General features: G+C 38.0%; 3 protein-coding genes across 4 annotated transcripts in view; 1 reads left to right on the forward strand and 2 right to left on the reverse strand.

Annotated features, from left to right (window-relative positions):
* mthfd1l (methylenetetrahydrofolate dehydrogenase (NADP+ dependent) 1 like) overlaps positions 1-14,541 on the reverse strand; it is a 31,816-nt gene extending 17,275 nt beyond the window's left edge. The window contains exons 1-19 of the mRNA XM_039693344.2: positions 14,188-14,541; positions 12,307-12,391; positions 12,169-12,219; positions 11,733-11,786; positions 11,503-11,627; positions 11,189-11,289; positions 10,570-10,706; positions 10,297-10,408; positions 9,862-9,944; positions 9,397-9,494; positions 9,099-9,272; positions 7,850-7,986; positions 7,500-7,546; positions 6,953-7,060; positions 6,698-6,772; positions 5,620-5,722; positions 2,297-2,373; positions 1,250-1,390; positions 999-1,067 (exon numbers count right to left, since the gene is read on the reverse strand). Of these exons, the coding sequence (XP_039549278.2) occupies positions 999-1,067; positions 1,250-1,390; positions 2,297-2,373; positions 5,620-5,722; positions 6,698-6,772; positions 6,953-7,060; positions 7,500-7,546; positions 7,850-7,986; positions 9,099-9,272; positions 9,397-9,494; positions 9,862-9,944; positions 10,297-10,408; positions 10,570-10,706; positions 11,189-11,289; positions 11,503-11,627; positions 11,733-11,786; positions 12,169-12,219; positions 12,307-12,391; positions 14,188-14,423 (2,013 nt within the window). The 5' untranslated portion in view covers positions 14,424-14,541. The remainder of the gene's footprint in view (positions 1-998; positions 1,068-1,249; positions 1,391-2,296; positions 2,374-5,619; positions 5,723-6,697; positions 6,773-6,952; positions 7,061-7,499; positions 7,547-7,849; positions 7,987-9,098; positions 9,273-9,396; positions 9,495-9,861; positions 9,945-10,296; positions 10,409-10,569; positions 10,707-11,188; positions 11,290-11,502; positions 11,628-11,732; positions 11,787-12,168; positions 12,220-12,306; positions 12,392-14,187) is intronic.
* Positions 14,542-16,388: 1,847 nt separating this feature from the next.
* stx11b.2 (syntaxin 11b, tandem duplicate 2) lies at positions 16,389-18,043 on the reverse strand. Its single transcript, XM_039693348.2, has 2 exons — positions 17,893-18,043; positions 16,389-17,401 (listed from the first exon to the last, which is right to left on the reverse strand). The coding sequence occupies exon 2, from the start codon at positions 17,397-17,399 to the stop codon at positions 16,515-16,517; it is 885 nt and encodes a 294-aa protein (XP_039549282.2). The 5' UTR covers positions 17,400-17,401; positions 17,893-18,043; the 3' UTR covers positions 16,389-16,514.
* Positions 18,044-19,206: 1,163 nt separating this feature from the next.
* Positions 19,207-21,332, forward strand: stx11b.1 (syntaxin 11b, tandem duplicate 1). Of its 2 annotated transcripts, none has more exons than XM_039693346.2 (2): positions 19,207-19,338; positions 20,006-21,332. In XM_039693346.2, exon 2 carries the CDS (start codon positions 20,011-20,013, stop codon positions 20,893-20,895), a length of 885 nt encoding a protein of 294 aa, XP_039549280.2. In that variant the 5' UTR covers positions 19,207-19,338; positions 20,006-20,010; the 3' UTR covers positions 20,896-21,332. The 2 variants fall into 2 exon arrangements, with proteins under 2 accessions (XP_039549280.2, XP_039549281.2); XM_039693347.2 differs by lacking the exon at positions 19,207-19,338 and adding an exon at positions 19,714-19,932.
* Positions 21,333-21,836: the final 504 nt, after the last annotated feature.

Raw genomic sequence — 21,836 nt, forward strand, 5'->3', positions numbered from 1 at the left:
AATCATTTTACGGTCACTTTTGATTAATTTAATGCTGCCTTATTTCTGAATAAAAGTATTCGTGTATATAATAGACTGGTGTTTCTCTAAGCATCACACAAACAAATGGTTTACTTGGCCAAACAAATCTAAACTACCCATAAAAGAATAATTTTTTAATGTCCCCAAAGGGAAGTTATAAGATTTAGCTGGGGACAGTTTTGTCCCGAACCTACAGCTAACATCGCAGACACACAAAATAAGTTAACATCAATCAATCAGAGACACATTTTCTCCAGACACTCTCAACACATCTCACATCTTGTGTCTACTGTCAATCAAACAGGATTAGTTCATTCCATCTGTGGACACATGCATATCTTTCAAGCATTCACACACTTCCTCTCACTCGTTCACACACATACTTGCATACATCCCAATCCCATCAGGGACATTATCGCCCAGTGTAATATTCCCACAACCCTTTACAGCCTGGTTTGTTCTGATATGATTCCTCTTCACAGAAGAAACAGGAAACCATGGCAGGAAAGGTTTCACAAAGCAGTTCTGTGGCTCTCTCTACAAACATGCAACTCTTATCCATGTCACACACAAAAACACACCAAACATCAATCACTAGTCATTACTAGCATGTTTAAAAGCCATAAAGATGAAAGGCATTCCAACAATCAGGCTTTTCACCACTGTCTATTTCTCATTTCCAGTTTTCTCATAGTGTTCAGGGTTTGATAGTCAAAGACAGAGACACACTCCCACTGAGCCAAAACTAAAACCAGATGTGCACGTGTTACTGTAGGAGTGTGTGTTTTCTGTGTCAAGCATCTAATATCCTATCACTTCACCAACGCTGAGAGTATCAAGTTTGGGAGTTTCCATCAAGATAGAACAGTTATGTGTGCATGTGTGAGGGAGACAGAAAAAGAAAAACAGCAACCAAGCGAGTGACTGTGTAAAAGATACTGAGAGTTTGGGGTACAGGAACAGGGAAGAGGTCTCACCTCCAGTGTCTGCATCAGTGTAGGTTTGATAGCATCTTTCATGAGGACTGCCAAAGCCCCGGTTACACCCTGAGAGAACCAAAGAGCAAAGCAGTGTCAAAATATTTGCCAGTTGCTGAAAAAAACAGGAATAAAACAGGAAAGAGAAGTTTAAATACACTTTATACACATTTAACAATTATATATACACTGTCTTTTTTTTCATAAAATGAGCAAGACAGCACTGCTCAAGTTCGCTCTCACACACACACCAAGTCATCTGCAGTGATTGGCTGGCCATTTCTGCTGCTGCCCACAACCATACGCCCCAGTCTGGCCCGCATGTCAGCCAATCCATCTGTCAGAGCAAGGATAGCCATGATCTCACTGGCCACCGCAATATCAAACTGGGTCTGTAAGAATGAGAGGAGGAAAGTTCACATACTGACCAACACACAAACACATCACAATAATGATTTAGGACTATTTCCATCCAAATCAGCAATAAAGACAGTGGAGAGATTTGTCAGACTCAGACACACACACACACACGCAACATCTGCCATGTCTGGTTCTTTATCACAATACAGTAAACTGCTCCCACATGTGTCCAAGACAACCCCAGCTGGACTGAAGCAGAGCCGTCCTGGTTTAACTCTCAGCTAATAAATACTCTCCCAATAAAACAGCTGGGAGTAGAGGAGTGGTGGCCAGATGCCTTATCAAGAGAGACGGGCCGCTTAACACACCACTTGTGTCATCATTACTTGCCATTTAAGTCCATTAACAGCACCCTAATAGCTGAGGTGATCTGAGTCAATGTTTGCAAAGCTTGAGGTAAGTGAATTAGTTTTCTCTTTCAAACATACAATACACACACACACTTGCTCACTGTCCAAAACTCATATAGTGTTCTGTACTGTATGTCTCTCAAGAACAAAAGTGCTGTGCTGTAGTGCACATTTTAGTGGTTTTGGTACAGTGGGAGGGAGACGAATGTAAGCAAATGCTTGGCCAGCTCAGAGGGTTTGCAATGCGCACAATAACACCTTTTTTCAAACATTTGCTTTTACTTAGACTGTGTCCCATTGAGAAGCATGCTGTTATCTGCCTGATTTGGTTTAAAAGTAATTATTTCTGACAGCAGTTGACATACTGCAGGACTTTTATTCCAGTTAAGGGAAATACACATAAAAGAGAAAGAGGGATAGAGAAAGAGATGTAGAGCTGTGGGAGGCACATAATCATTGAGGAAAAGTGACAAAACTATCATGCATTACCTTTAACGGTTGGTATATTGAATCAGAAGAAGCACATACCTGGCGAGCATGACCTTTTTCTGTGTTGGACTGGCCAACAGTGATCTTGCGCAGAAATCGGTCATTGGTATCAACGACTGTTGGAAACAGGAAAACACAATTTGAAATCAGAATGAAGAATAAAAAGAAAACAAAAGCCTGATTTTATACCTTAGAATAGCTCTACCAAAAATAGTGTGCTCATTTACTCATCCTCGTGACATTTCATTTTACATTTACATTTAGCAGACGCTTTTATCCAATCTCAAGGTACACATTTACATTCTTATCGGTTCTTGCCATCCCTGGGAATGGAACCCATGACCTTGGCGTTGTAAGCGCCAATGCTTGACTGTTTGAGCAACAGGAAAGCTCCAACCCTATATGAATAATTAAGGATGTACTAGTCACACATTTCCATGCAGTTGAATGGGACCGAAACTTTCATGGTTCAAAAACGACATACTGTAAAAGCACTAAAAAAAGTAAATCAACATGACCGGTGCACTATAGTCCAAGTTGCCTGAAGCAGCATGACTTGTCACCCTTTACTGATTATCTTCACCTTAAATATACAGAGGACAAGGAGTGACACTTTAATTAATTGATAACTTATTCCTCTCTAAATGTATTTAAACATTTTGAATTGACAAATTAAGACATTTAAAACCCATATATTTAATTGTCTCTATTTTAGTAAATGAATAAAGCATATTTCTATTCTATGTCGATATGTCAAATGCTTTTCTTTATTTATTTGTCAATCGAGTTGCTATTGGACAGTTCACTTGTTGGGTTACTTATGCTTTGATTTTATTTGTAAGGGTCCCTCCTTGTCCTCCAGACAAATAGACTTTGTTTTACCATTTTTTTTTTAAAACCAAAATCAAATTATCAAATAGGTGGTTTGCAGTCACGTGATTGTGTTGACGCGCGGAATGCAGATGGAGGGCAAGGAGTGAAGAGCACAATGGACGAGATGGAGGAAAATCCGTACTGTACTACTTTAGACGCTATTACAAGAGAAAGATATAAACAGAAAATCGAAACATTTGTTGGACGTGATCCTTACGTTATGAAGAGGACCGATTTTCAACTGAATTGAGAGATTTGCCTGCCATCGAGACTGTAGATATCAGCAACTAACTCGTCTTACAGATACTTTGACTTTACAAAGTTCGGAAACTGGCACGTTACACAAACAGCCACATAAGTGTATTTAAACACATTATTTGGCTTATAATTACATTATTCAGGTATTAACTCACATTTGACGAAGTGATCACTGCACACACAAACACACACAGGCATTTTCCCATTCGGCTCCTCCTGAACGCAGACGTAGGTTTGCAAGGCATTTTTCCCGGTGTTTTTCTGTCAATTTCTTGTATTTTCCCCCCTTATGAACAACAACTTTTGGCACACGATAAAAACTCCTCATGGTTTGATCGATTTGAGCAACCATAAACGACGCAAAACATAGACATTTTGAGTGTGTTATAGTGCTTCCTAAATATAGAAAATCACTTCCTGCCCTCCATCTGCATTTCGCGCCATGGCAACGCAGTGGCGTGACGTCACGTGAAAACAAGCTATTAACCAAAAATGCCTGACTGAAAAGAAAGAAGTGTTCATTAACCAGGCAGTGTGCAAAGAACAGCCATAATGGATGTTCTAACTTCTATTCTATTCATGATAAAAACTAAGCATTTTAAATCTATTGTGTGGCAAGCAAGACAAGGCTGAGAGTGCTACACCGGTCTCGCTTCTCTCACAGAGGAGCTTTGGAAGCAGAAAAGGAGGAACGACAACAGTGAAGTTCGAGAGAGGACCAGGCCTGGACCTTTACAGTATGTTGTTTTGTTTCTTTGTGTGTGTGTGGCAGTCGTCCATGAGGGGCTGCTGCCCTTAATATATAATATAATAAGTAAAGTTTGTGAACGGTCAACATTTTCCGCCTCGTCCTTCCCACAACTTACTTTGTTACATTTCAATTACAATATTTCAAGATTTTTTTTTACAAATACAATATTGTTTATCAGTTTGCAATAACTTCACATTCTTTCTACCTGCTCAAGGTAGCAGAGTTGTATCTGAAGACAACAGCCAGAGAGAATCGTGTCATAAGGGAACTCAGTTGGACATTAAGTGTTGCAAGCTGGACAGATTTTTTCAGATCTGGCAGTCACTGCAGAGGAGATGTATGAGAATCTAATGAATTGCAAAAAAAGAAAGACCTAAAGAGACCCAGAGGGATGGACGCCAAGCAAAACCATAACCTTGCAATAAGCATACATTCCTTAAAGACTTTTTGAATTTTTTTTTTTTTTTTTTTCTTGTAGCCAAGCTAAATGTAGGAGGGGGCAGTATGAGACAAACACAACTCCCAAAGGGCCAGGAAGATGGAGGGGAAAGAATTCAAACCCTCTGGTATTTTCTCATAGAAATGCAAACAATTATTATAAGCCTCAATTTAAACATGTCATGGGCAACAAAAATGACAAAAGTGGTTAAGACTGCTTTCTGGCTGTCTCCCATATTCCTCTTGTGTATCAGTTTGAATTCATCCATCTGTGAGAACAGTGTACATAACATATGGCACACCGAAAACATTTTATCTGAACATTATAATCATCATAATTATTCACTGTGATATCTTCCTATAATGAACATGGGAAACTCTAACGGTTTAAGCATTACAGTACATTTATGAATGTCACAGAGAAAGTTGTGAGGATCTTCTCAAACACAGACAGTTTTGCATTCGCAGCGGGAGAGAGATGTAAAGCTGTTCTTAATCTTCCAGGCCCCTCATCTTAGTGTGCACTTTTGAACCAACAGAATAAATATCCCATCAGTCATTGCAGCACTATCTTCTGAATGTAGGCTAAAGGCAGCAGATGTTCCCAGGTGGCCACGAGTGAAATGGGAAACACCCCAATCCAGCTGAATCTCATCCCCCAGTGATCGCAGCTATCAAAGGCCAATGCGTCATAAACGGACGCAGGTCTACATTTGGCATCCCTCCCAGGTGCGAAGAGTAGACCTGGAACTACATGTGTTCAAGAAGGGACTAGTTCTCAAAAACTCGCGTTCCACTATTCGATAGTTTATCCGAAATATCCGATATCCGAAAGTAGTATTAAATCAGTCAAATGTAGCCGATGGCCAAATATTGTGTCATACTGCTTGCTTCAGCTCACTGACTGTGTCTGTGTACCGTATCATATTTCCTGCACCACAATCTCTAAATCTTTCCGTGACCCCATCAAGCATCGGGGGATTCTCGTAAGTACATACCATGTGAAGAACAGTGAAGCAATCCACATTGCACAAGATCCTACCTCGCTGCCATGTGATTTTCTCAGGGTCAAGGTCAAGACGAACAAATGCGCTGACCTCTTGCGGTGTGAGGTCACTGGGGTCAGATTTGTTTATTCCAAGACGCTTAAACACAACAGAGAGGAAAAGACAGACACAAGTGTGCTGATTACCATGATGAAAAAACTGTTTCATTCACATAAAACAAACCTACTATTGAAACATTTTTATTACTGCTCTAAGTGTTGGCCTTGACTCAGAAATTGAGGAAATTGTGTGGTCATCATAAATTTCTTTCAGACCATCTTTTTAATTTGATTTCTCTCAGAGACGTTGGTTGTCTCTCTCATAAATTTACCAGCTTTGCCTTTCCAGATTTAAGTCAACCCAATCTTGTCACTGAGCAAACATGAACAGTTTGTGTTTAATGACGTCTCTCAGCTTATCTGTGTCACAGTCAATATAACACAATACTTAAACAAAGAGAAAAACACTGAAACTTGTGTAGGATGACACTTCCTGTGAATTATAGCCTCGTAAGAAAGAAATAGCTAGTTTCGCAGTGGCTATATGAGGGCCCCTGTTGGTTACAAGATGTACTGCATTTACAGAGTTCCTATTTACTGGTTAAGAACTAAAAACAAATTAATTTATTTTTTCAGTTTCAACCTGATAGAATGTTTTGCTTGGCATAACTAGAAAAAAGTATCATAATTTGAAAAATGTCCACAGGTTTTATTAATATACATGACTTTGCCAGATATAAATTGTTTTTATAAAGACATTTAAAATTAGATGCCCAATGTATCAAAGATTACAGAAAGCCTGATTCCTCAATAAATATGAAAAATAATGATAATTGAGGGGATGAACTAAATTAAGAAATAAATATAAATTTTAATAACTTTAGTTTCTTTTAATGCTTGTTTTGTCTTATTTTACATCATTTTAAGTAATTTAGAGTCCCCTTGGAGGTTTACTGAAGCTCCCATCCCACTAATTGAAATCCACTGCTCTAGTGACTTTTGTGTCAAATGATGAGGGCATTATGAAGTACAAAGTTTAAAAAGTCAGAGGTACAAAGATCTCTTTCAGACTCACCTGCAGGCGAGCCAGCTGTATAGGAGAGAAGCGTCTCACGCTATTAACTGACGGCACTAGTCTGCTGTACAGGGCCTATAAGACAAAAAAATAGCTTAAGGAAGTAAAAAAAAAAGAGGCAGAATAGTATAGAAGCAGAAACAATCCCCTTTAATTACACTGCTATTGAACTAACTATTGACTTCAAACAGGACTGTATCCCTGAGATTCTATGTTGTGACCAATCACAAATACCTGTACATTATGATTGTTTACCTTGTCAGATTGGGTAGCTTCATGGAGAATGCGGGCATCAATAGCTGCCGCCACAAGATTATTGGCTGCAGTAATAGCGTGGATGTCTCCTGTAAGGTGGAGATTAAACTGAGAGAAACAGAGAAAGTGAGAGATAGGAAGCAACTCTCTGGAGCTTCTGATAAACACACATTCACATTTAATGTTGCTCAAGATCAAATTGAAAATCTAAACTAGACATAAAAGTCGAACTATTTTGAAAAATGAGTCATTAAAAGCAAAATGTGGATATTTTAAGAAGAAATTCTTAATTATGTTTTTATTTTTCCATTTAAACTTTCCATTCAAATTGAATGGAATTGCTGATATTGACTTGTAATAAAAGATTATCAACTATAAAAGCACAAAACAAAAGAAAGCGCATAATCCAAAAGTCTGAAACCACTAGAGATTTCTTTTTATTTATTCTCAATGTCTGTGTGAGTTCTTCAAGGTCTTTCATCAGTTGTGGCATACTAAGGGAAAGGGCTTTGTGATAGCGGGAGACAGGATGTCTGTTGTCACTCACCTCCTCCATAGGAATGACCTGTGCGTATCCCCCGCCTGCCGCTCCTCCTGCAGGGAGAAAAAATAATGAAGCAGACTGACAAACACACCGCAAAGAAAACAAGATAGCCAGACATTAGCTCTGATCCAAGACCTTGCGAGCTGCCTTGCTGTGTACTGCCTAATAAGTGACTCATTTGAAAATATACAAAGGACATGTGATGCCACGTTATCTTAGAAGGTTGCTTAATTCTGATGTCTACATTTTGGTACAACCTTCGGGAAGTGCCCTATGATTCCTTAAATTGCTGTTAGTTGTTATCCATACACTAAAATATCAAACTAATGTAAAGCAAACAGACAAAAACACACCTTTAACTCCAAACGTTGGGCCCTGGGAGGGCTGTCGCAGACAAGCGAAGGAGTTCAGCTTGAGATGAGCAGAGAGGGCCTGGACAAGACCTATGGTCACTGTACTCTTCCCCTCACCCAGAGGAGTGGGAGTTATACTGAAAAACATAGACCGAAAACATTCTCAACATATGCTTTCCAACATTCAATGAGAGGAGGTTGTGGATCTACATCTATTCATCCTCATCCCTTCCTCCCTTTTCTTTTTCCCTCTGATCTCACTATATTAGACTGCCGGCAAACCCTCTGCCCATCAGCATCCAGCCTCCCTCTCTCTCTCTCTCTCTGTCTGTCTATCTGTCTTTGTGGAGTAGCTTTTTTGGCAGTGCAGTAAAGGCATGCCAGTGGTTGACAGTAATTGAGTAGGCCGGGTGGGGAGGGCAGTGCTGCTTCACAGCATCTGTAGGCAGAACAAAGAGCGGGACTTAAAGAAGGAGAGTTAGGGGAGAGGGAAGGGGCCGCTGATAAAGCCAAGGGTCTGCGCATTCCCCACACACATAAAAGAGACCCTGAGCCCCTGATCGGAGCTGACCGAGCCACGCTTCACACACACGGATGAAAGGGAGGCTCCTGGTGGGCTTGAGAGCCAGCAGTAGATAAGATCCCTGGGGCCACCAATCATTCTCTCTAGGAATGTAGAGGCACTGTACAATTGCGGACAAGGACTTGAGTGTGAAAACTCTTTAGTTTAGAGTTCGATTCTCATTATTAACTACGGTTTTTGCTTCAATAAACTCTGAAATATTGCTTTTTAATAGTAAGTAAGGTCATTGTTAACTTTAGGTATTGGGTAGAATATGGTCATGTATAATAAGGCATTAATATGTGCTTTAGAAGTACTAATAAACAGCCAATATCCTAATAATATGCATGCTAATAAGCAACTAGTTAATAGTGAGAATTGGACCCTAAACTAAAGTGTTACTAAACACACAAACATTGACCTGAAGATTTCCTAAAATGCTTTTGACCTCTGAAAGTATTAGTACATCTTATTCATGTTCTTGAAATACAAAAATGGTGGTCATGACTCCATCTTCCATTGACCGATTGAAAATAAAAGCAGAATTACAGATTAAATAACCTGACGTTTTCTGAAATTTGTGGTTCAATAACAAATTTGTATCATTGCTTTAATGTTGTATCGGTTTAGATAATTATTGAGATATGAATTAAACTTCAATGACAGAAGTAAAAATTTATGTCGCACCCTGCCACCAGGACATATTTGCCATCAGGCTGATGTTGGAGGCGGTTGAGGAGGGACAAACGGACTTTGGCTTTGGATATCCCGTAGCCTTCCAGCTCTTCTGGAAGCAGCCCAATCTCCTGAGCCAGCTGGGATATGGGCTTGGGAGTCTGTGCCCTGGAGATCTCTATATCACTGAGGGTTACAGAAACATCCAAACAGAGAAAAGGTGAGACTAAATAATTCTATGCACAAGTGCACAAGCAAAAGTCAGAACGATGCAAATTTTGTGGAAACCAAAAGGCAAGGCTGCTCGTACCTTGGCACGGGTGAGAGTGGTTGAAGTTTTAGTGGGCGGAGCCTCCATGACTGGTACTCCTGTTCTTCTAACCACCTTCTGCTGCTCCTCACAACATGCTAACAGATCACAATAACACAGCTACAAACATCTCAGCAAACAATACGGTTATAAAAAAAAATCAATTGCATCTTGACATACCGTATATTCAAATAGAAAACAGTTTCATTTCTTTAAAAAAAAACATTTTAAAATCTTTTAGACCATACACTTTTGAATTGTAGCCTGTGAACATATTTAAAGATACACTATAAATATAATTTCATATATTATATAATAAATATTCAACAGTCAAAGACATTAATCTTTAAATTGGCTAATCACAGGTTCAGAAAATTTGATAAAGTTGACAGAATAATAAATAAAGACATTAATAATAATAAAGACATTAATAGAAAGAAGAAACAACAACAGAAGACCTCTCACCTGCATTCTAAGCGCAGCACTTAGAAGCCCAACTCCTGCATCAGATTTAGCTTCCATCCTGGGCTCCCAACTGTCACCGTGTTCTAGAAAATAAGATCACACATGAAAAACTGGGCCAGACGGAGCATCTAAGGAAATACAATTACCAGTGTCTTATGTTCCCACACTAATGAAATCTCTGTGGAGGAAATAGCATGGGCCTCTATATCCATTAGGTTCTATTTAAGAGATGGCAGGTAATGGAAGGTGAAGAAAGCCACATGCCTGACTTAATTATGTTTTGGAGAAATCACATGCTTGACTTTCACATCCAGTGTAGTACCAATAAAATAGTTCCTTCAATTCTCAAATGACAAGCAAAGAAGTGCCTTGAATGTTTTACATATACCAGCAATGTAATGCCAAGCGTTACAGCTTTACTTTGAAGAAATATACCTTCCATCAGGGCCGAGCCAAGGTTGATGACTGCCACCCCTGGTCTTAACCAGGTGGGTGGGAGGCCCCTGTGGCTTGTGTCTAACAATACCACCACATCCGAGTCCATGATCTGAAAGAAAGAAAGAAAGTCGAATTAGTGTAAGTCTCACATGATTTATCTAAATGTCCGTCATGAAATAAAGCAGCACTGCCCCCTGCTGGTACAAATAGCAAATTATGCATTAAAACTGACCTAAAAAAAATCTCCCACAGATCTAGCAGCTGATTTACCTGTTTCTGCAGGTGCTTTGAGCTCCACTGGCAGGTCTGCACAATCATGCCATTGTTTTGCAGCAAGAACTGAAGAGCCACCATCAGGGGGCCCTTTACACCCACCAGCACTGCCATCTTGCCAACCAATGGGGCATCTAAATGCGAGAACAAAAATGTAAATGCTGTAAATTTAAACCGATTCTAAAAAAACTCACTTTTTATTCATTAAATAGTCTTAAACAAATATGCAACACAACTGTTTTTAACATTAATAATAAGAAGAAATATTTCTTGAGCACCAAATAAGCATATTATGATTTCTGAAGGAACATTGAAGACACCAGACTGGAATAACACCACAGGAATAAATTACATTTTTTAATATGATAAAATAGAAAACAGTTATTTAAAATTGTAGAAACATTTCACAGTATTACTTTATCAAATAAATGCAGTCTTGGTGAGTGGAAGTCTTTTTAAAAACATTTTAAGCCCACACTTTTGAATAGTTAAATTACTTTTAGAGGCACTACATTCAGTAGAATTAGCATTATATGTCTGTGAAACATTTTGGACATAGACATTTTAACGTCCATGTATGCATTTTAACAACGAATGCCAGAACGCATAAACACACCATGTCTGGCAAGTAGCTCCAGCACAGCTCCAGCTACAGGTGAGACAAAGCCATCTCTCTGATCCCCCAACACCACACGGCCAACGTTAAGGTCGGAGACCCTGCAAACACATACACAAAGTACAGAAGTGTCTTTGTGTGGAAAACATTTCTATCCACAATTTTTGTTTTTTTTACTAAATCCGAGCAAAATACAGTATCATGTCAGATAGAATATATTTACAGTGAAAAACTTCTCAAATTACCCACAAAAACGTATTTTTGGACCCCGTTTACACACATCAACATGCTGTTTCTACAAAACTGTAGCTTACCCATCCACATCCTTCTGGGGCTTGATGGCATTAAAGACACTTCTGGAGAAGAAGGACTGAGAAAGGTGCAAAAAAATGCCATGAACAAGAGAGTCCTCATTTAACCGCAAGATCTCCTCGATCACCTGTAGAACAGAGGCAAAAATTCAGGAGACAGAACTGCACTGGCAGTTACATGTATTTATTCACAAAAGCTATTTATTGCATTATAGAGTAGCAATATCACTGACCTCCTCCTCGGAGCACTGGCGTGGAAGACAAATCTGCATTACGTTTAAGCCGATCTGTATGGACAATCAAAACACAACAAATTCAAGGTGGTACATAATATCTATAGAAGCTATCGGTCACTATGATGTAATGGAAAATTTGCATGTTACTTGTAACAAACGCACACTTGTATATGTGGTTTACGGGGACCCGCCATTAAAAAAAACATTAGTATGTTATTAAGCCATTTGGTTTACAAGAACACAGGAAGTGTCATAATAAGCCGTGTTTACATTGTCGTTATACATGTCCTCATGAGTCAATTACCATTTAAGAACATGCATACACACACGTGGAGGGTCAAATAACAGCATCACACAGCATAGGGGTGTTAATCAGCTAAACCTTGACCCCTTCAATAAATCACAGATGAGAAGAAAAATAGGTAGACCATACCTTTCTAGCCATCTTCTTATTCACCTCCAGCAAACTGTCATCTTCACCAGCCTTATCATAAGTAAAAACATAACAGTTTTTAGTGTCTGAGATTCATTAACATGGCAACAGATACACACATATGCTCTCTAATCACACCTGTATGATAGCAAGTGTAGGTGTGAGGCCTGGGTTGGTTTCTCTAATAGCTTTGAGCTCTTCTCTGCTCCTCTGAACAATGTCGCTGTAAATGAGATGGAAACAAATACATTTAACCATTAACTCAGTGTTTTCATTGCATACTTAATCAATAGTAGCATTCTGCATGTTCACTAACTGCCAATAACAGGGCAGAACATTTCATTAAATGAGCATAAAACACATCAAATACCACTTTAGTTGTTGTTGTTTTTTTTACATATCAAGCTTACAAAGTTGATAAGCGTTTTAAACAACTTGGTTATCTATTGCTGACTGCTCTGCTCCAAAAATCAATGTCAACCATGCAGCAAACATCAAATGACACTCCAACATCTTGAACCTCAGATCGAAAAGAGCATTAGATACAAGGTTTAGGCCAAACATTATATCAGTACAATAAGACAATAAATTCTAACATTACCTAAACTCAAATGTTTTTTAATTCCACGTAGATCTTCAACTGCTCTAAATACTGAAACACAACTTCACCCTGCGTCTGCACAGATTGTGCAAGTTTAAAACTTATGCTGGCACACACACATGCAGCATATAACAACTATACCGATGTCCTGTTACTGTGCTGTCTGACAGAAACCAATGAAGACTAATTAAATTAAATAAATATTAGAATAATGTTATGAGTAATTAGTTTTGTTCAGCTATAATCATTTTAAGCAGGCTGGCCAACACATTTTAACTAGTTGCAGATAAACTTATCTTATAGTTACTGAGGAGTCTGTTGCATCATTGTAAGCATCTCTTGTAAGGCTGGTTGCAAAGGCATCTTTACTGATTACTTTAACCCTTTGTAGCAGCTACCAGACCTTTGACTCCATTTACAGATATCCATGAGATATATAGGGGTCACTTGTAGGGTTTGATTTGGCAATGATTTAGTCTAAATAAATACACACAAGTTTCCATCACAGTATTTGAGTATTTTGTAAAAATAAATTAAAATTAAATTAAAACATTAATGACCAAGTGTGTTTTTTTTTTTTTGCTTTAATATAAAACCCATGTTTAAAATGAACAGAACGGTCCAGGAATTTCTTTATACTTTTATGCTATTTCTATAGTCTTACATCTTCTATCACTTAAGGAGTGGTGGTCATGTATGGAGTGATTTCACGCATATATATATATATATATATATATATATAAAATTTTAATTGATGGTGTAACACTCCATGGATATAAAATAATGTATTAACCCTGTTACTTTCTAAATCTAAAAGGAGACAAAGAAAGAAATTCTTATTGAAATAAAAAAAACTACCTCGAACTGTTTTTGTTTTTATCTAGAAGACGTATTTACTTTTTTGAATAATAAACAGCTTCAACTTTGTTAGTCTTACCTCTTCATTTTCAGGTTTCACATGAAATAAAACTTACATAAAAATGATGCATTTTTAGTGATTTTAATTCATGACATTTTCAATATATTCAACAAATGTCGGTTATTTCTGATAACACAAACACATTCAAATCTGTGAAAAAAGTCAGTTTTGTCATAGCCCACCAGGAGAGCGGGTTAAATGAGGACACATTACCTCAAATAACGACAGGCTAAGTTAAAACTAAAAGACACTTTTGGGAAGTACAATTTAATTCACACAGTAACACGTTATAAATATGTAGCAGCTAGCCAGCGTTCATTGTGCATAATGGGAGGCAGAAGTTACATCAGCTGGTAGCACGTGGAAAAAAATCAACGCCAAGACAGATAACATTAACGTTAAGACAAACAAAACTGTTACAATCACAAAACCATTCAGCGTATTTTAGAACATTTAAATTTTGTCCGATTAGGAACTTAATAACGTGTTTTATTCTTACCCAACAGCACTTCCATACAGCGGTCCATCGTTTTTTCGTGGATGCCTTTTAAAGCTCGCTACCGTTTCGGTTGTACCGCTGGTCGAACTTGCTTTCCGAACCGATACAAAAGAAACAGCGATATTATCATGTATGAATCTGTTCTTCTCCGGGTTTGGAACTTTAACACAGGCGCGTGATCGTCGTATGCTCGCGTGACTCCGATGTGCATGGCGAAAAGCGACCGACAGTCTCATCGTGCTCCTGGTTTGGAGTTGCTAAGCAGCGCGGTCGCGGTGTCTTGACTCTTGTCTGATGCTTAAGGTGATCTCGAGCTGACCTGGACTAAGTTAAGCGCGTGCCCGACTGAGTGGTGCGCGCAATGCTCACAGGGAGGAAATGCACTCTTGCCATTTATGTAATAATTATTCACAAGTCTGAGCAAGAACTAATGACTCACCTACTGTGCAACATCTCCTTTTGTTAACTCGTTATTTTCTTTGTATTTACAAATCTGTAGCTACTACACATTAGTTGCTGTTATTTCTGTTGTTGTTTAAATAAGTTAGATTTTTATTAATTTGATAGCCTACATTTGCAAAGATATTTAGCCTACGACTCAAACTAGGCCAAGTCACACTGGCAGTTTCTTTCAAACAGAATGATTGAAGGCAGCACAATATGAACAGTATTGTCTAATTGATGTCATCACATTAACCTGTCCCAATCCAGCAGTCACATTCATGTCATGAGTTTTGTGTTTGTACATAGCCTATACACTATAGTTCAAACAGTTTAGGATCTGTTTTTGAAAAAAGTCTCTTGTACTCACCAAGGCTGATTTATTTGATAAAAAAAATACAGTATTATACTTTGAAATATTATTACAATGTAAAATGTTTATTTCAATATATTTTTAAATATAATTTATTCCATTGCTGGCAAAGCTAAAATTTCAGCATCAGTCTTCAATGTCACATGATCCTTCAGAAATCATTCCAATATGGTGTTTTGCTGCTCAAGAAACATTTCTTCATATTATCAATGTTGAAAACGTGCTGCTTAATTTTCTGTAAACCGTGATACATTTTATAACACTATAAATGTCTTCACTGTCCCTTTTGGTTTATTTATTGCATAACTTGAATAAAAGTATTACTTTTGAAAAAAAAAATCTTACTGATCCTAAACTTTTTAAAGGTATAGTGTATATATCAATAGAATTTACATCTGTGTGTGTGTGTGTGTGTTTAAGTTATCACCATATTTAACAAAGTTGTCCCAGGAACACAATCTTATAACACAAAGTAGCCTACGTTAACAAATATTTTTGCCTCTTGTTCAGTACAATTAGTTAAATTGTAGCTAATCAGCAAAAGCAACATGATTTTTGAACATTTTGTTGTGTTCAATCCACCTAATATATTTAAAAGTGAACTTTACTTAATCCATTTGTGTTAGCACTGTGTTAGTTATTTGTGTTTGTGTCCATTTGTGTTAGCATCATTTTTGACAACTAACTGAGCATAGATCTGGAGTTCAGTGTGATTTGCAAGGGACTGCAAGGAGAGATGATTTAAGTGAATTTATTTTTTTAGATGATGGTTGCTGTGAGTTTGTATTACTCAGTAACAACCATAATGTCAGCACTGCTGACATCAGTCTCTTCTTATGTGTTCATGCATATAATGATGAAACTGCAGTCAAATAAAAATTTGCTTCATAAACTTAAATAAATAAACTTCTCCATGCAACTAATTGCAGGGAATAGTTTTCCTTAAAATTAAGGTAATTGAACAGTTTTCTAGGTGTATTATAGCGACCTTCTATAGCAACTTTTTATGCCAGTCAGACAGTTTTTGTATAAATTGCATGTGTTGGTTTATTAGATGTGAGCAGGGACATCACGTTCCACATGAGGTAGACACATGTGATCTAATTAGGGTGATAAAGTTATCCTCTAATTTATGCCAAGAAACTTTTAATGAATGAATCCACACAGAATGAGATACAGCTGATAACATTTTTGTATACACGAGAGATCCATCATCACAACTAGTCATTCCATCCCAAGAATAAAAACTTCATTTAAAATGTCAAACTAAAAAAAAAGTATTTGCCAAAACAGCCAACTGTAAAAATGCACAAATTTCACTATTTGTGATACTTCTGAGATATGTATTGGATATCAGTGTCTTGCACAAAATTAATATTATGTGTGTTTTCCTTCAGAAGATGAATGCCTAAAAAAAACATAGCAACAAATATAAAATGGTAATACAAAAAATAATTTAAAAAAATCAGATCACTTAGTGTATTTCTTTTGAACTGTGATATTTGTGGCCATGTCATCGTTTCCAGAAGAACATTTTTTTTAACGGGTTGCTCCTATCGTGTCTCTTGGCTCGCTCCAGCTTCACAAGGATCTCCCTGACCTCCACCTCCGTTGACTGAACATTGGTGTGAATGTAGTCTATCATCGAGCTCTGCTGTTCTACTAGCAAGGCCACATCCAGAAAAACCTCATGAAGGCTCTGAATGCGTCTCTCCAGCTGTAGCAGTTCTGTATGACGGCTCTCAATCTGTATGAGTGCAGACCGTACAGTTTTCCCTTCTGAAACCATGTTCTCACTGAAAACGTTCCACTGACCGCTCTCCAGCATCTCCTCGATCTGGTCACCCGTGACCTCTCGCCCCACAATCTCCATCTGCCGTTGAATGTATGCCTTGCAGGACTCTCTGTAGCTCATCTCCGCATCGTTGTACTCCACCATGGTATCTCTGAAACTGTTGCTTATGCTGGCGTACTGTGTTCGGGCGATTCTCGCCACTGTTGAATTGAAGCCATACTTTTCCTCTAACTCTTTCCTGTGGGAATCCATTTTGCGAAGGTGCGCAAGCATCTCCTGCCCACTGGTTTTAATGCCAGCAGCGATAGCATCAGAGTCACAGGAGGTATTAGAAGCACTAGAACCGACTGCACCAGTAAAAATATGTGAGTTTCGTTCCCTGAGACGCTTCACTTCCAGACTGATGTACTGAATCTGACGCCGAGCCTCTTGTGCCTCATCAAAGACAGCTTCCATGTCAGGGTTGTTGCTGGTAGGCCTATCTTGAGGAGGATCATCATGGGTTGTGTTTTCTGAAGGGGGGAGAGTTTGGCCAGTTTCATACTCCGCAACACTCTCATTAGACACTGATACATCCCGGAGGTGGTCAAGTCTGTCCCTCATGACTGAAAAGTAAAAAGTAGCTATTTATTCAGTAAGTTAATTAGAAAAGCCAACACACATGAACATAAAATATACAATAGGCATTTTGGTAACAACAACCAGCTCTTAAAAACAGAATATTCGTTGTTGTCATGCGTAACATGGACGTCAAAACGCATACCATGTGGAAACGTTGCCCGTAGCCTTCTCATGTCACCAAAAGCTTGTCAGACAAGACAGACTTGTTTTTTGTAGCTCCACGTTTAAACATAAGCTAAGCTTTTTACTTTTCACACTTATTACGTTTCTAGGCTCTGCTTCATCATAATGCAGTTTTTTTTATTATTTGAAGAGAAGGCAAAAAATCGCAATTGGTATTAATTGTATTTATTCCGTCAGAGATAAAGATAGTATTTAGTAGGATGCTACATTTATAAAAAAATGATTGAAAACTGTACTGCGTTTAATGTTTTGCAATACAAATACTCTGCTGTGTCAAATCACTGTGGCCTACCTCAAATTGTGTCCTTCCTTCTGTGTGCACTGCACTCCTCTCAAAAAAACAAACAAACAAAAAAAAAAACAGCGTTGCAGGGTACAAAATCACGTTATTATTCGCCTAAGAAAAAAAATACATTCACCCAATTTCACCGCATGTGGGTAATGATCGGTGGTGGTGATGTAATCAGACACAGACCCGCCCCAAGTCAGGTTGCGCAGAGATCATGTCCGGCAGAGGGCAGCAGAGATGTGTCACTTGATGAGAGATAAGAGGAGCTGAGGCCAAGTTAGCTCCAGCTCCAGAACAAAGCTATACTAACCCCAACCCGTCCCACATTCTTATTTTGCCATACAGATTTATTTAATGATCTTCATCGAATATGTAAGACATGCGGAACAAAAAAAAGCCCTTAATGTAAATTAGTTTTCTAAAGGTATTCAGAATAGCCTACCCCTTGTGTATTTTTTCTCTGATGTTTCTTCAGGTTTATGTTGTTTATTTATTGTTTGCGGCTGACTTATTTAACATTGTAAGTTGAGGTTTATTTATCGTCTTGCACGTTTCTTCAAGCATTAGGCTATAACCAAAGAAAAAAGCTAGCCCACTCGATGGCTCACATGAGGCTTTTTAAAAATAAAGTCCAAATTAATTGTTTTCGTTTTTTATCGCCGTTTATGTGTTGTAGGCCTACATTTTAAGTCTACTGCACAAGGTCAAAGATTTTAACGTTAAGAGAATACACAATTTATTGAGGGAGACTTTATTGAGCAGAAATCTTTTGACTCATCACCGCGTAGGCTAAATGTCATTACAAAGTTAGCTACTTAGAAAAAATCTTCAAGTTAAAAACGTAGCCTACTATGCAAATAACTTATAAATGCATTTATTCTAATGCAATGGTGGTTGTTAGGCTATAACAGGCTATAATAACAATTAATTTTAAGTAGCCTATTGGGAGAAAAATTGCTATTTACTTTCCTAATTTTGCCAGCTGCTTGCCAACATAGCCTATTTTTCGTTAGTCTTTAGTGTGACGAACAAATATCAATTTAAATACCGACGAAGCTTCTTATTTCTTTAGTAAATGTATAATTTTAAGCAATCCTTCATTTCACTGTCAGTAGATATGCTTATCGAATTTAGTTGTTGAATCCCTAATCTATAAATCATGATTGTCACAGCCCAACTCCTAGCTATTCGACCTCTATGACATAGCAGATATGAAGACGACATCGAATTCAGTCACTTTTCGCAACAACAAAAAAAGAGCTTTTGTCACGTGTTACCGAAACACACGTCTGACATTCTATTGAGCGAACAGGTTTGGCGTCAAAGTTACGCCCTGGAACGCGCATTCCTTCCCGCCACCCATTACAGCTGAACTCAGGATGGAGTTGCAGCCTTCAGATGACATATCGGCATAAGTTAAAGTGGTGACATTTTGGACAAAAATATAAGGTAATGTGCTTTGTAGTGGACGAAATGTATTTTTTCTTTCACATTTTTAGCCTCCATTTTGCAATTTAATATATAATTATTTATAGAAGCAATATATTCTTTAAAATGTTGTCAGTGTAAAACTGTAAAATGCTTGAAAATGTAGCCTACAAAATTAATTTCCAATGAAAACAATTAGTAAAATGCTGCTTTGAGGAAATTTCATTAAAACTTGTATATTGTCTTTTGAAAAGTACAAAAAAAAAAAAAAAAAACAGGTTTACATAGACTTATTTTGTAAACTGTAACGCTTTAGTTACTTGAACTCAGTTGAATATTTTTAGACATCTTATTCATACATTTATTAGTAAAATATTCATAATCGGAGAGAACACCGTTTATGAAGAAACAAAGGCTGAACTATCAATTCAATCCATTCAAACTTGTTTGGTGAGTGACGCCAGTCTGAAATAGTTTCACAGGTCAACTTGTTAGACGTGTGACTTTTTCAGTGTTGATAAGGAAGTATTATCTCCCCCTTTTCAGTCAGTTTCAGAAGGTACACAAAGAATGAAAATAAGTTTAGTCTTGAAAACAACGACTAGGCTACACAAGGTATTGTTATGCATTTTTTTTTTGGACTGTTTAACATCAGATGTTGTCCTTTCTTGTTCATTCTCCCCTCTAGGGATCATGAGGGACCGACTGGATCATCTTCAGACCATTTCAGAGTCTAACAGTGATCTGGAAGAGCTGGACTCAGAGTCTTTCAGCAATGTGGACCTGGACGAATTCCACCAGCAGGCCGTCATTTATGACAACAGCGATGAGATGGAGTCTGTGCTCGATGAGGCTCAGGACACCAGGCGTGAGATTCAGCTCATCCGCCTGGAGGTGAAGCGTCTCAGGGACCAAAACACACGTTTACTTAGCGAACCAACTCGTACAACACACATAAAGCATGACGCCAATGTCATCGCTGGTGACATCAAGACCCGTGGTGAGGACGTTCTGACACGTCTCAAAAAAATGGATGCCCATGCCAAAGAGCTTGAAGAGGAGCATGGCATCAACTCTGCTGTGGCAAGAATCGCCCGAACACAGTACACCAGCCTAAGCAACAACTTCCGAGACACAATAACCGATTACAACGATGCTGAGATGAGTCACAAGGAATCCTGCAAGCGTCACATTCAACGGCAAATGGAGATCGTGGGCCGAGAGGTGTCAGGTGACCAGATTGAAGAGATGCTAGAGAATGGTCAGTGGAACATCTTCAACGACAACGTCATGTCAGAAGGGAAAACGGCTCGTTCCGCGCTCAACCAGATCGAGAGTCGACATCGGGACCTGCTTGAGTTAGAAAGCCGAATCAAGAGCCTTCATGAAGTGTTCCTGGACGTGGCTATGCTTGTAGAGGAACAAGGACCCATGACAGACTACATCTTAAACAATGTTCAGAAAACCGATGCTATGCTTGGCGAAGTCCTTGTCAAACTGGAACGGGCAAAGAGACATGACAAAAACAACCCATTCAAGAAAATGTTCTGTGGATGCTTTCCATGTGCAAAAAACTGATGAGAGTGATTGTGAACAGTGTGGACTTTTGGAGGCCTGCAGTATCTGCTGACTTCTGTATTTCAGGACCATTGTCTTCCAAGACTATGCTCTTTGAACGATCACAAAGTAAGCAAACAAGTAAAACAAGCCAAAAAATGAAAGGCTTTCTCACTACATGCCTTCATGTAGACGTCTTTTCATTTGCAGATTAATCCTTGTAAACATACAGTATATTAGAAATCACATTCACACCCAGTGTTTGAGGTAAAAGTTAACATAAGGCAAAAGAGCTTTTAATCTGATGTTATATTGCAGGATAGGCTATTTATTAATATCTTACATTGTTATATCTTTTATTACATCTTTCATTCATCTATAAGGTGGTTTTATTGAATATGCACTTTCTAGACCCTTTTGCATTAAATATCCGGAATATGAAGCATGTTTTGATATTTTTCTTTTCAATTTGTTTTCCTTTTTTGAAGGAATGTGCTTAAGGTTTATAAGATAAATATATTAGCTCAATAAAATATCTTATATTATGTAATATTTATTTGGTTTGTCTTTATTAATAAGTGAATTGCATGTGACAAAATGTTTCGGTTTTTGCAGTTTTTCAAGTAGTAAATATAGGCCTAGGCCAATGATGCATTTAAAATCCTTGATGAATTATTTCTTATTAAATTAGGCTTTTCATTCATCTTTGTGGGCTAACTGGATAGATATCATCAACTGAGCCAATTTTTTTGTACTTTCCATGTAACAACATCAGACACCATGAGGGAAACTTCCCTATAGTACGCTCTCACTCTCTTGAGGTTTTTAGTCTCTCTTAGCTAGAATGAGGAAACAGAGACAATATTAAAATTAAAATAATTTAGGCAAAATCTGTTGACAACTCTATTCTGATTGCCTTGTGTGGTACACTGTAAAAAAATATTGATGGTTTAACTTAAAAA

Source organism: Pimephales promelas, chromosome 13 (genome assembly GCF_988280905.1).
Source record: "Pimephales promelas chromosome 13, fPimPro1.hap1.1, whole genome shotgun sequence".
Classification (NCBI taxonomy): Eukaryota; Metazoa; Chordata; class Actinopteri; order Cypriniformes; family Leuciscidae; genus Pimephales; species Pimephales promelas.